The sequence below is a fragment of the Phasianus colchicus genome, chromosome 10 (genome assembly GCF_987193195.1).
Source record: "Phasianus colchicus chromosome 10, bPhaCol1.hap1.1, whole genome shotgun sequence".
Taxonomy (NCBI): Eukaryota; Metazoa; Chordata; class Aves; order Galliformes; family Phasianidae; genus Phasianus; species Phasianus colchicus.
Window position 1 is genome coordinate 15,823,123 of NC_143445.1, and position 13,635 is coordinate 15,836,757.

At 51.9% G+C, this 13,635-nt stretch overlaps 1 protein-coding gene across 14 annotated transcripts in view; it reads right to left on the reverse strand.

Annotated features, from left to right (window-relative positions):
- The window catches only part of RUBCN (rubicon autophagy regulator), a 27,862-nt gene extending 14,242 nt beyond the window's left edge, over nucleotides 1–13,620 (reverse strand). For 3 of the 14 annotated variants that reach the window (XR_016469668.1, XM_090147438.1, XM_090147435.1), the window contains exons 1-9: nucleotides 11,023–11,307; nucleotides 6,426–6,579; nucleotides 4,503–4,589; nucleotides 3,523–3,775; nucleotides 2,407–2,513; nucleotides 1,795–1,935; nucleotides 1,436–1,592; nucleotides 805–1,341; nucleotides 172–216 (exon numbers count right to left, since the gene is read on the reverse strand). Coding sequence is in view for 13 of the 14 variants with exons in the window: in XM_090147438.1 (XP_090003564.1) it covers nucleotides 172–216; nucleotides 805–1,341; nucleotides 1,436–1,592; nucleotides 1,795–1,935; nucleotides 2,407–2,513; nucleotides 3,523–3,775; nucleotides 4,503–4,589; nucleotides 6,426–6,579; nucleotides 11,023–11,144 (1,603 nt within the window). In the remaining variant the exon portion in view is untranslated. The other 11 variants (XM_090147447.1, XM_090147443.1, XM_090147445.1 and 8 more) reach the window with 10 other exon arrangements.
- Nucleotides 13,621–13,635: the final 15 nt, after the last annotated feature.

Below are 13,635 nucleotides of genomic sequence, written 5' to 3' on the forward strand. Positions count from 1 at the left end.
GGGATCTTCAGTCAGGCCACATGCATAAATCTGAGGCACCTTCAAAGCACCTGGGACTCCTGGGAGAAAAAAATTATTGTTTGCTTTCTAAATGGATACTAATGGGTTGATGGAAATTCTGAACTGAATGCAGTGATCACTCATGAAAGGCTGTTTTGCTGGCTCCCAAACCTGCCACTGGATCTTCTATTATAATGGTGATATCCCTGAGGCCTCCTGGACAGACAGAGGAGGAAGAGGGCAGCATTAAGGGAGAGAAAACAGAGACAGACTGGTTACTACGCAGCAAGAACTTTTGTTTCTCCCACGTAGGCAGCACCACTGGGACTGACTCCCACAAAATGGTTGTCCCTTCACTCCCAAATCTTCCCATCATGCATTCACACACTCAAGAGCACAGGAGAGCCCAGCAGGTTACTAATACCATGACAAGAGGCTCCCAAGACTGCCATGGCTCTATCCCCTAAGTGGACAGGACCACAGGGAAAGGAGAACAGCTAATTCTGCAGCATCCCTGCTCTTTGCTAAGTTTCCAGTGAAATCCACAGCAGAGCTGCTAACACCAAAACTAGACTGGCCCAGGGCATTCTGATGTCAGCCCATCACTCCAGTGTGGAGCAGGAAGATGGAGGGTAACAATCAAACCTCCAAAATGCTTGCCCACTGCTCCCCTTGCTCATCTGACACGCGGAGTTGAAGGGACAGCCAACATCCCGATAGTGGTGACTCCCACCTGGCCATAGTCCCACCACTGTGCCCACACCCCACAACCACCCCATGCACCGAGCAAAGTAACCCCATTACCATGCAATTTCCCCGAAGCCACGTTGGTGTCAGAGTGTGAGCGCAGATGGCTCTTCTTGAGGATGCCCTGCGACACCGATGACTGTCCCTCTGAAAAGCTGGACCGGCGCAACAGGCCCAAGCCTCTGCTGCCACATCCGTTCGCCCCCCGGTCCCCTGAGTCCAGCTTCTGGGAGCTGCTAGAGGAGAACATGTTGGAGCTGCTGCTCTTACTGCTGCTGGTGCTGGTGCTGCTGCAGGCCCGGCCCCGGCGCCCCAAGTTCCCAATGGCCAGGTACTCCGGCCCATCGTTAGCATCGCTTTGTGGATCATCCTGACTCCCTGCCCAAGTGTCCTCGCTCTGGCTGGTGGTGCTGGAACTCATCTCGCTGGCTGGAGAGAAGGGGTCTTTGGGTGAGGGGATGTGGGATGGAGGGACAGCGCTGGGCTGCTCCAAAGGAGATCTGCCCTCACTGAAGGAGGAGGACCGGGAGGCCAGGCAGTGTTCCTGGGGTTGGCTGGAGCTGGAGCTGATGGAGGAGCTTGCTGGTCTCCTGTCTGGACAGAGAGAAGAAAAGGATGTCATGCATCCTCTGTGTGACTCCCTGAGCCAGCAAGGAGCCCAGCCTGAGCTTCCAGCACCCCTGATTACCTGGAAGGCCAGAGGAGGCCGGGTGAGGCAGACTGGAGAAGGACCCGCAGTGGTGCTGCTTCATGCAGCCTGGAGACAGGGTATAGAAAGACCCAGGAAGCGCAGTCAGGCTCTGACTCTTTGTCACTGGAGACAGACCTTCACCCTTCCTGGTGAGCTAAGAGAGGAAGCATCAATAAATCAGCATCTCAAAGAATCAGCTTAAGAGACAGAAAAAACTGGACCTGCAGGGCCTGCACAAGCACCTGGTTACCAGCCAGCACAGCCCTGGGGCTGCAGGATGGGAGAAACACGCTGCAGCAAAGAAGGGAAGCAGCTCTTTATGCACAGCGAAGCAGCAAGCTCCATCTGGAAATTACCAGGCTCTCAGCGAGATGATCCAGGCAGCCCAGTGCCCCAGGCAGGCGGCTCTGCTGTCCTATAGCATCGTGGTCACACATCTCTCCTGTCCCAGCAGAGGGACCTGAGGAGCACACGGAGGGCAGTGATGTGCCGGCCAGCTGAAAGAACACAGACCCTATTTAATGAAGCATCATTAATTACTCTCCTCTGGGAAGCTCTTCGCAAAGAAAGCAGCTGTTGTTCCCTTCTGAGGAGAGGGCAGCTGGCACTGGGAGGCACTGGGCTGGTGGTGTCTCCAGCAGGAGGGGGAATCTGGCTGTCCTGGGTGCTGCCCAGCCCTCTCAATGTGGCTGGCCCTGAAGCCTCGGTCTTTTGGAGATTACTTTAGAGGTGTCTCTTAAAAGGATATGGTTCCTGAGCCTCATATTCAGATTCTTGATGACAGCCAGAACCGAGATGCCTCACTACAGACATCTCCTCCCATCCCCCCAACGCTTTCCTATTGCTATTTCCAAGTCCAGGCCTTTATCCAAGGGTTCTGTGTGCTCTGAATGCAATATTGTATGAGCAGCCACAGCCGTACAGCATTTAGGGAGGGCCAGATGCAGAAGCCAGGGGTCTCAGCTCACCATGGATGTGTCGATCTGAGCCAGCAGCCTGGGGTTGTTCTGCTCGACAGCCTCCAGGCACTGCAGCATGGCTGTGACGTGGGCGTCACTAAGCAGGAAGGCTGTGTCTGCAGAGAGAGAATTGCTGTCAGGGGGCTTTCTCCCCACCACCACCAGCATGAGGGTAGCAGGAATTATATGATGCTCTTCCTGCAGCAGTCCACAAGGAAAAAATTGTCAGAAAAGCCACCAAGGTGCTGAATATAAAACTTGGCAATTTTAGGAAAAACCTACACGAAGAGGAGGAGATGAGAGCCTTCCTCACCCAGCCAAAACCTGAGCCAAAAGATCTGCATTCCAAATTATTGTATCTGGTTCAAGGTTTTGTCTTAATTTGGGGGCTATCGAAAAACTTCTCTTCACTACTCTGAAATACAAGATTAAAGAAAGATGCTGTCCCAGATCAGTTTAGATATCTTTGTCCTTGCTATCTATCTGTACTTTTTGACAAATTCTCAAGTTTTCACAAAAGTTCCTAATGTGCATGAACGGGCTACAATTTTCACCTACAAAGGAGAAATACAGCTGCGTTTCCACACATCACCAGAGGTCAGACCTTCATCTCTTTGATTAGAAATATTCCAGGGAAGGGAAAAAAAAAAACAAACATTATTTGAAACAGATTCAAAATTGACTTTCTTCACACATTTTATTTCTTTGTAATGGGAAATGCATATCTCCAAGTTTGCAGACCGGGACATGGGCTTGAGACCAGACTGCTTGACTACCTGCAGCAGAAACCTTTGAGCCCATGCAAAAAAGCTGCTACAGCCTGATCTCCAAAGAGAAAGAAAATGAGAATATTCAACACATTCAGACTTGCTCAAGCTCCTGTTAGGGCAGCAAGGAGGACCCAGACAAGCAGGACGGAGCATGCTGCAGACAAGCTCACTGCAGAAAACTAAAACTCAGCTCTTCTGACCTGCATCCATGCATAGACAGTATGGACACAGCACGCTTTGTCTGACAGCACAGATTGCACAGATGCAAACTACCTTTTCTGCTGCTCCCCTCAAGCGTGACTTGGAAAATCTGTTTTCATACAAGGATGAAAAAGACCCATTTCTACTTACTTACCTGCGTAGAACTTCCTTATGTACTGCCTGTTCCCCAGGAGAGGTCTGAGTTGTGCCGAGAGGCAGTGGAACTGCAGGCTGTGCTGCAGCCACAGCTGTGCAATAGCTTGGTCACTGTGGCTGTCTGGGCTGGGCTGGCTGTTCTCATGCAGGCTGATGAACTGGAAATGAACCAAGAAGGCACAAGCTAGGGCAAGAAGAAGTAAGCAGAGGAGCAGGGATCGTTCCTCCTCACAGCTCTGCAGCGCCAGGCACTGTTGGTGAGAATGCAGTCACATCCGAGCAGCCACCAAGGGAGCACAGGGAGACAAAAGCATCGGAGGGGAACAACACTTCAAAGGTCAGCCAGCACCGGTGACCAAAGTCCTACCCACAGCCACCAGCAATATGAATTTCAATGGCATGTTCTCCTACCCCTGACCTGGAGGGACCCCACACTCCCAAATCTAATTGCTTTCCTGTGGTGACGGTCATGTTCTTGCTGACACATTAACTGATGTGAACATTTTTGCTGCTCTACAGCCGACTACAATGGAGAGCATGAAATCTGTTCATATGTGACAAAGAGCAGCGTGGCGCCTTCAGGTCTCAGGGCACTGAGGGCTGAGAGCGTCCCTGTGTATCAGCAAACAGCAAAAGCCAGGCACAGAAGAGCCAAATGAATGGTCAAGACCAATATTCAACACAGAAATGGAACAGATGAAACCTCTGGAGATTTGTACAACAGCATAAATCCCCGCTGTGTGCACAGAAGCATTTTGTGCCAATTCCCTTGGTGATGCCTGCTGTACCCAACCAAGTGAAGCTGGAGGCCAGCCTGTGGGAAATAAGCAGCTGACTGTCTAACCCTAAACCACACCAAGTTCCTGGGATGTGGCTCACACACAACCACAGTGCTAGTTTGTCCATCATCAGTGGGTTCACAGCCCAGCTGCCTTCCTCCCCCAGGCTGGGCACACCAAGGCACCCACCACAACTCACCTTCTCCAGGTGATGAGCAGAGGTGGGACTCAGCCGGCGGATGTCCTTCACGAACTGCCAGTAATCCTTCTGCCTGCAGTACACCTGCTGAGAGAGGCTTGGTTAGAACCCACCATACACACGAGCCTCGAGTGACACCACAATGATAGTACAGCTGGCTTAGAGAGCAAGGAGAGGGCGTTCAACCCAGAACCTGTCAGGAGCTCCCACATCACTGGTCCCTCCTGCCAGAGATGGACCTGGAGCAGCAGGCAACACAAAACACATCCCAGCAGAACCTGCAACAACCGCTGTCCTCCCATGCCAGTCACCAACAAGGACACACCAGCATGGCTGAGCACCACAGATAAGAAATGTGATGCAGCACGTTCTTGGCATTGCATTCCTATCAGCTCCTTACTGCTGTTTGCCTTGGCTCTGTTCAGGCAGTGAGTTATTTCTTCTTAGTTATTCTTCCAGTCAAAGAGGAACTGCACAAGAATTGTTTTCCTCAACACTTTATCGTGTTTAAGCACAGCCCCAACTGTCTCTCTTTCAAAAAAAGCTGATTTTTTTTCCTCCATCTCTGCTTCCTCTTTCACAAGTGTCAGAGGAAGGGGTTTTGTTTTGTGGTTTACTTGTTTGGAGGGGATATTTTTTCTGTTGTTTCTATTTTTAAGTCCAAAGCGCCAACACAGACATTTTATCCCTTTATATTCAATTGGGGTTTTCTGGATAAAATAATAAAATTCATACAATAGTTTAAAACTATCTTACAATGTACATACAGATTTTTTATTGTTTTATTTTATTTCTAGTCACAGCAAAAAAAATCTGTTACAAAAATACATAACTAAAAGGAAGTTTCTCTGGAGTAAGTATAAGAAAAATCCTGCTAGGAAGCTGTACTTCTATGGGCCTCCCTTTGTAGCTAGTACAGATGGAGTACATAGGAGTATACAAATATATAGACATACGTATATATATATAGAGAGAGGGGGTATATATAGGAAAGCATTTCTAAGAAAGAACTGCCTTTGCACATAGCATCGAGAACACCACTGTGCTGCCCTACTTTGCAGGTATCTATTTCCTCAAGCTGTGGCATGAACTGTTACCAACACACAGACAGGCAGAAATCATTCCAATCTCACTTCCAAAGCCTATGAATAGCATGTCTATCAGAAAAGAGCACTGTACTCCTCATATTTAAAGGGTAACTTCTCTCTTTGCTCAAAGGAGATTGCTGGTCCACACCGCTGCAGACTGACAGCACATGGCATCACTTGACCAAGTGCTGTGTGCAGCTCTCAGATCCAAATAGCAAAGCTGAGATTGACTTTCCATCACATACATGGAGTTTTACAGCTCCTGGGCCCCAACTGTGCAGCCTTCCTGGCTCCTCTGCACCTGGAGATGTCTGCAGCGTTGGAGCTGGTGGGAACGCTGCCCAAGGCATGCCCTGCAGGCTTGATGTAATTCTTATTGAGAAACAACTGCTGTAATTGCAAGCTGAGGGGAGATCTTCAGCATCTGCAGAGGCTCTCCAGAGCAGGAAGGAAAAATTCTTCCCAGCAGTCATGGAGATGGGGACAGCTGGATGAGAATGGTAGAAGCTGGATACAGGCCCCTTTCACACAGAGCACAGATCCGGCTGCCAGCCCCACTATTCACACAGCTAACCAGAACCAGCCAAGGTCTGAGGCTTCTCTTGCCAGGCCTCGCTGGGGAGTTGTCCAAGTACACACAACGGGAGGTTGGCTCGTGGCACACACCGCACTATCGCTTTGCTGCAGGATGCAGTGCGGCCAAGGGAGGAGTAGGCCTCCCCTCAGCAAAAACAGCTCAAAAGCTCATGTGATGGAAGGAACACGGGCACAAGGCCTTCTGAGGCAAGCTCAGCTCCTGCCACAGGACCGTGGTGTGGGTGGGACTGAGGCCTACCTTGTCGTGGATGAGCCCATGGTACAGGATGCTGTGCATGTCCCTGCAGAGCCGCTCCAGGCCGCCATACTTGGACCAGACGTTGGGATTGCTGGTGGACACCAACCCTTCCACTGTGGTCTTCAGGTTGCCCAGCAGCTTCCAGTGCTCTTTCCTGCAGAGGAACACAGTGGGTTGCCTAATGAGCACCAGATTCAGGGCACAGGGAGCTTCACAGCAGGCCAAGCTCACTCCAAAGTGGTCAGAGTGAAACCTTTGGTGGTTGCAACGTATACATTTCATAGATTCCTAAACCACAAAATCACAGAATGGCTTGAGTGAAAAGGAACCTATAACCCCAGCCAGTCCCAACCCTTGCCGTGGGCTGGGTGCCCCCACCAGCTCAGGCTGCCCAGGGCCCAGCCAACCCGGCCTTAAATGCCAAAATGTGCATTTCTGCAGGGTCTTAACGAAAGCTTTGGAGATAGCGGTCTAGAACGAAAGTTTAACCTTTACATTGGCAAGAGTGTTTCAGCCATCCGAAATCAAACAGATTGCCAAAATAAACAAAACAAACAAATTTAAAAAAAAAAAAAAAAAAAAGGAAAAACTGCTTTTGTTTTTGTCCTCATGGATTAAAGTGTGGGCTGCAAATTTCTTGCAGCGCAAAGAAGCATGCTATCAAGCAATATAATCCCACTACTTAAAAATAAGCTTTTCTTGAAAATATTCCCATTTTGAGAGTGCTTTATTATTTCGAAACTGATTAAGTGAACAAGCAGATAATAAAATACTGGCTCTGCTTCAAGCTCCCCTGTAGCAGGTCTGTCTAGGGGAACCTTGCTGGCTTTAGCATTTACCTAAGCTTAGCTCACCAGGCAGCCCAGCCAGCCAGCAAAGCTTGTCACTTGTCACAGCAGCTCTGCAGCCAGGCTGCAATTCATCAGCAAGCCTGAACACACTGTGAACAACATATCAGCAGGAATGTGCTCCTCACGCACAGCTTGATAACACCACAGCTGCCCAGGAGAGAGGAAGCCCTGTGCAGGGCTGTGAAAGATGCACTGCAGGAATTCCTAGAGCTGTACATTGCAATCAATGCCATATCATATTCTGCTGTTTGTAGCCCCATCCTCTCTGCCACAATAATGGTAGAGAGAATGAAGCATGAGGAAATGCAACTAAGGGGAACGAGGCAGAAGGAAATTCCCAGCAAATCAGCCAGCCTGTGAAAGGCTGGAGAACTGCTAAATTGAGATGTTTTTACATTGCATGAGACTGAGCAGGTAAATGTTAATAGATCCAGAGAAAAATTCAACAATGGAGACGTGTTTGCCTCTAGCCCCCCAGGTTTATACTGGCTCGTGCCTGGACAATGGCAGTTGTTTTCAGATCAGCCTAAAGATCAGAGTTTAATCACAGATTCCCAGCAAGCAGGTTTATCTCAGGAGAGAATGAACTAAACCAAAGGTAGAGTCCTGGAGGAGATGTGACCTGAAGAGACAGAGCAAACCTCATTCATCTGAACCAAGAGGCTTTTCCAGTCCTGCCCCCCCGCACCAAGCTCTGAGCAGCGGCACTGTCCCTGGCCACAGAGCAGCTGCCAGACACAGAGCTCCACCAGCTCCTCCCCAAGGTCCTTCCAACACTCAGAGTGAGGAAATGCAAGTGAAAGCTCAGCCGCGCTGCTCACTTTCCAGGTCTGTGAGTCAGGGAAACTCCCACCTCGTTATTTTGTGCTATAAAAAGCGTGCAACGAGCACAGAGATGCAGGGCAGCAGAGCTTTGTGCTCCAAGAGCCATCTCACTGCAGGGGCAGCTGTGCTCCCTAAGAGGTTGGGAAATGGGGACCCCAACAGAAAGAAACCCTCACACAAAATAACATAACAGTGCCTCTGCCACTGCACTTAGCACGCAGGAAAACAGTGAGCACAATTAGAGCACCTTGGCAGAGATGATTCAGAACCTCCCAAAACTCAATTAAATCCCTCAGTCAACAGAGAGACTCCCACTGGATGGGATTCATTGGCCCAAATGATTCAAAAGCATTTCACAAGTCGGACGCTTAGGACTCTACCCATTCCCATTGGACTCTATCCATGCAGCTGCTGCCTCTGGGCTGGAACATGGTGCATGCAGGAAAGCATGCAGTGACACAAGCCCAAATAAAAGAAGACCCATACACCTGGCTGCAGGTGATAGCGATGCAACACACAGCTAACTGCCCTCAGCTTGGCCTGGACTCACAGGTTAACCCTTAATCTGTGGCAGGATCTGCTCCTCTCTCACTGACAGAGATGCCAGGAGGGATAGAAAAAGACAGGGTGCCAGCTGCCCTCCAGTTCCCCATTTCAGCAGGTGTTCAGAGCAGTACTGAGAAATCTGCTTGCTTTTATACCAAATAAGGAGAATTATTTGCTAGCTGTTGTAAAAAAAAGCTTCACTCACCCTGACCTGACAAAGGGGTAAGGCAAATTCAAATCACAGCACGAAAATACTTCTTCTTCCAGGAAGGACAAAGCAAGCAATACGCCCAGGAGAGGTCACAGTACATGAGCAGACACTCGCCTGCAAGGGACATATGTGCAGCTTTCCCTGTGCCCTAGAACAGCCTGCTTTCCCTATCCATATCAGCTGAGTGTGTTTGCATAGCTCCTCGCTGTACCCCAAATGCTGGGCTGGGGAGAAAGGAAGAGAGCTGGCAGGACAGGGGTCAGCCTGCTCAATACATGGGGCACCACCCGAAGCAGCTCAGCTGGAGTCAGGGATGTGCTTGAATGCACTGTGATTTATGTTTTCCAGGCAAGAATCAGGACGTGGTTGGACTGCAAAGGAGATGCTGAGAAAAAACAGCTCGAGCTCAACAGGAGCAGCAGCATTTCCTTGGGGAAAGCATGGCTGGGGTGTGGCTGCACTAAATGGGGTTATAGTCTGAAAGCTGTTCTGGTGCACCGCTTCACACAGGAAAAAAGATAATTCAGCCCTGGACATGCTGAAAAATGAATTGGTCATTATATGAGAGCCTGATAACACCGGATATCAGTGAGACCGCAGGCAATCTCTCTCCTTCCCTACGTACACCCTCTGACTCAGCCCCCACTTCCAACCACCAGCTCCGTGGATCTGGGCACTCCCTCTCCTTACTTTACCACACCAGTTCTGTTCCAGATACAGTCAGACCAATCTGTGGTCAGGAATTGTTCCAAACAGAACCGAAACTTTTGCTTTGCAGTAAGAAAAGAAGGAATAGAGCCTTGCAGCTGGAAATCACTTAATGGCACTGCTGATGAAAATGATGGGGAAATTCTGCAGGAAATTCTGCTTGTGCTCCCAGGGCTTTCTCAGTCCTTCCATGCTAGCTAGGGCAAGAACAGCTCCCAGCCCAAGTCAGCAGGGGTGACTCAGGGCAGGTGCAGGGAACAACGCTGCTGAGTCAGGTAAGCTTCATTTAAAAGAAAAAAAAACATCAAACCAGAATCACAGTAGATGACATCCCCAAACCCGAAGCCTTCTTACCAACCATGTGTGCTGTGTGCACCCCAATGCTCTGTAGGATGCACCAAGGAATGGCTGCTCTCTACCTGGAGGCATCGCCTGATCCTTCTTAGCACACTAAGGAGCTTGGACTGAGGGTGCTGGGGTCATTTGTGGGCAACAGCAGGGTGACTTCTGCTACATTTCCCAGGGACACAGCCTGCAGCTCCCAGGGCAGCAGGTACAAGTGGCTGTGTGCATGCTGCTATATGCATGGGTTCCCCTGACAACAAGCAGCAAATTTCCTTCTGCTTTGCTGCCTGCTCGGTGCTTCTGGGAAAAGAAATTAAAGAAATGCTGGCTTCGTGCGATTCATCCACAGCAATGGCAAGTGGCTCACAAGGCAAAGGGCTCCCCTCGCCCCACAGCACCCTGCCTGCCAGAGAAACCCTGGGCCACAACTTAGGGCATCTCACTGGGAATTAGGATGCCACACCATTTGCACATGGGACAATGAAGCTACGCCAGGCCCCTGCCAGAATCCTCCCCTAAAACCTAAACCCAGCTCACACAGCTCTGTGTGCAGGCAGCAGAGGGGACGGTGCCACCTCTCCCCCAGAGCTGTGGCACAGCGTCAGCCCCGTACAATGCACAGTGATGCAGACTGGCAGAGCAGAACCACTGCCTGTGGAGGTGAGAACAGCACTGAGATGGTTCTGGAAAGAAGCAAAGCAGACACAGACACTCCATGCCTTTCACCACCCAGCCTTTCTGCACCTGAGGGTCTGAAACATCGGTTCAGTAAGGGTTAGCAAACCACGCTGCCCAAGCAGGCAGCCCGAGCCTGCGCTATGGTTCTAAAAGCACCGGCTGCACTCTTGCAGATCCCGCCGGCAGAGCAGCCCGGGCGCAGAGGCTGTCAGATAAGGAACGCCGCTCTCCCGGATCAGATTTCAGCGAACCTCTCCTCTCGGCTGACATCCGTGCTGCGCTCCTGACTCGAGCACAAACCACAGACCTGCGAAAACCTGGAGCGAATGGGAATTGCATCGGAACGCCTCCGGGCGCGGGGTTTGTTACCCGCACAGAGCCGTGCCCCAGCCCGACCCGGGGGACTCGGGGCGCTCCGCAGCGCCGCTCCCACCTGTCACGGCCACGTGCGCTCAGCGGGAGCCCGACGTTTGGATTCGTATAGAGGCTGAAGCGATGCCCGCAGCCCGATCGAGGGCGGCACGGCAATCCGAGCCCGGCGAGCTGCGTGGGCATCGGCGCGGCGGAAGCCTGGCGGCTGCCACCAGCCCGTGTCCCCGTCCCCACGCGTGTCCTCGCCCAGCTACAATCACACGCCGCCGCCGTCCCCCCGCGCACCGATCCCCCCAGCGCGTCCCGTCCGCGCTGCGATCGCCGCGTGTCGCGGTTCCCTCCCACGCGCGCCCCCACCTGCTCTCCGCGCGCCCCCCACGGGGCTCGACCTCCATCCCCGGCGCGCGCGGCCCCGCCGCCGCCACCGCCCCGCCGCTGTCACGTGGAGGGGGAGCGCCCGCCCCGCCCCCTGGCTTCAGTCATGGCCGCCACAGAACTACAACTCCCGGCATGCCCCGCGGCCCCCCGCCACTCTGCGCTTCCCAGCGCGCCCCGCGCGGAGCAATGACTACAGCTCCCGGCAGGAGGTGCGCGCAGTCGGGTGGGTCATGTGGCGTTGCAACTGTGCCTTCGCGGGGTTCGCGCTCCGCTTTGCCCGGTACGTGGGCACGGTGCTTGGCTGCGCCCTGCGGGGTGAGTCCTGAGCCGCCTCTAAAGAGCTGTTAGCGCTGGGGATGAGCTGCGTGGCGGTGTTAAACCGCGGTAATTCCTCACCGGGATAACCGCTCACAGCATCCTGCACCGGCGAGGGTGAGAACGTGGGAAGGCAGAAACAAAAGCCGCAGCACCGGTCAGCACGGTGCTCGGGTGCCTGGCACAGAGCTGGGTGCCAAGGAGCTCTGCAGTGCAGAGCGGTGCAGGGGGTGTGGAAAAGGCAGCACGGCTGCGGGGCTTTCTGCCGGTGAAATGAAACTTAAAAGGGGAAGAACTGCCGCTGAGCTGAGAGCCGCCAGTGCCAGGTTGCAGGGGTGATAACAGCTCTGTGTGTCTGCAGTTGTTCGATGCCTCAGAGACAGAAGGTTTCTGCCGTCTTTTGCATAGCGAGAGCTTCCTGTGGCCGTGCTCTGAATTGCAGGCGCTGCTCACTGCTGTGTGCGTGCCGTATGGAGCCATCATCACTTGACCACGTACAGGCACAACCCCGACAGAAAACCAGGAGCTGATGTTTCTTTGAGCACCTCTACCATCCTCATGTTATTGTAGCCATTTAGATCACCATGAAAATACTCCTCAGCATTGTTTGTTTGAATTTCTGTTGGCCTCAACAGGTGACAGCTGGTCTCCCGTTTGGATAATAAATGCAGCGAATGGATGTGGTACAATCTGGATTTTGTCTGATTTCCACCTGCCGTGAGAGCAGGCAGCATCTGCCATCTTTGAGGTTAGCATGTTTGTTTTGGGTAAATGGCATTTGTTTGTCAGTGTGGCACAGTCACCAGATGGAGCTGCACCCTATAGCATCACAGGAACTTGGCTTAAAGGTTTTGGTTTGTTTGTTTGTTTTTTTAGTGCACATTTTATTTAAGAATTCCGTTATTAGTGCTTATCAGTAATCTGCTGATGTCATCTTTCCTTTAGTAATGTAACGTTTAAGAACCTGAACTCCTGCTTGTCATTAAGAGAAAAATGCATCTATTATCAAATATGCAGCTCCAAGACCCCTTTTCTGAACTTATGCAGCACGTAGGGGTTGGCAGAAGAAAATGGGGGTAGTACTCACAGCCTTCTGCACTGTGGTTATGAGCTCCTGCTTAGATGAAGGGAAAATCTCTCACCAGCTGAAGGTATCCTATGGCATTAACTGAGCCATTCCTTGCTAGCCAGTATAATTCAGCAAGTGGGACATCCAGAATCACTTTGTTGGCCTTACGTTAAAAGGAAGAGATGCATAAACTGATGGAATGAGGCCTTGATAGTAATCTGCAGCACTTTGATACTGCATTTCTCTGATCTGAGGTCACGCAGCAGGCTGGGGCTGTGACAGGGGATGACCGCTGTGAGCAGGGGAAGCTGATAAGGATTTTCCTTTCAGCATTTATCGCCAGGTTCTGAGGGAAGCCGGGCGTGCGTGATTGTTTTTGCCTATCTGCTCCTTCCTTTGGTAGCTCTGGAACTCGCTGACTGGTTTCAACCAGCCAGATGTAGGCATTTCAATGGCAACTGCAGTCCCTAAATAGAGAGCTCCATAAGAGAAAGGAAAGAAACAGCACTGAGTGCAGAGGCAGATCCCTGCCTCACTGAGCGACTGCTGACCCCTCAGCAACGCGTTTCCAAGGGATGGAAATACACAAGCAAAAAAAAAAAAAAAAAAAAGGCCTTGCTATCATCACCAATGGGCCTCGCCATCACCGCCTTCCCCACAGGCGCAGGCCCTGTGGCAGAGGACAGCCCCGGGACGTCGCACCGCACCCATAACCGCCTCCGCCCGCGCCCCCCGCCTCGCTGTACCTGCTCCTCCCGGCCGCCAGGGGGCGCCGTGCCAATTCCCGCGCGGGAGGGGTGGAAGAGGCAGCACCTTTCCTCGGCGCAGGCGTTCGCTCTCGCGGCTGAGGAGTGGTTGCCGCGCATGCGTCGTGGGCGCGTCTGAGATGACGGCGTTCGGAGGGGGTTGCGG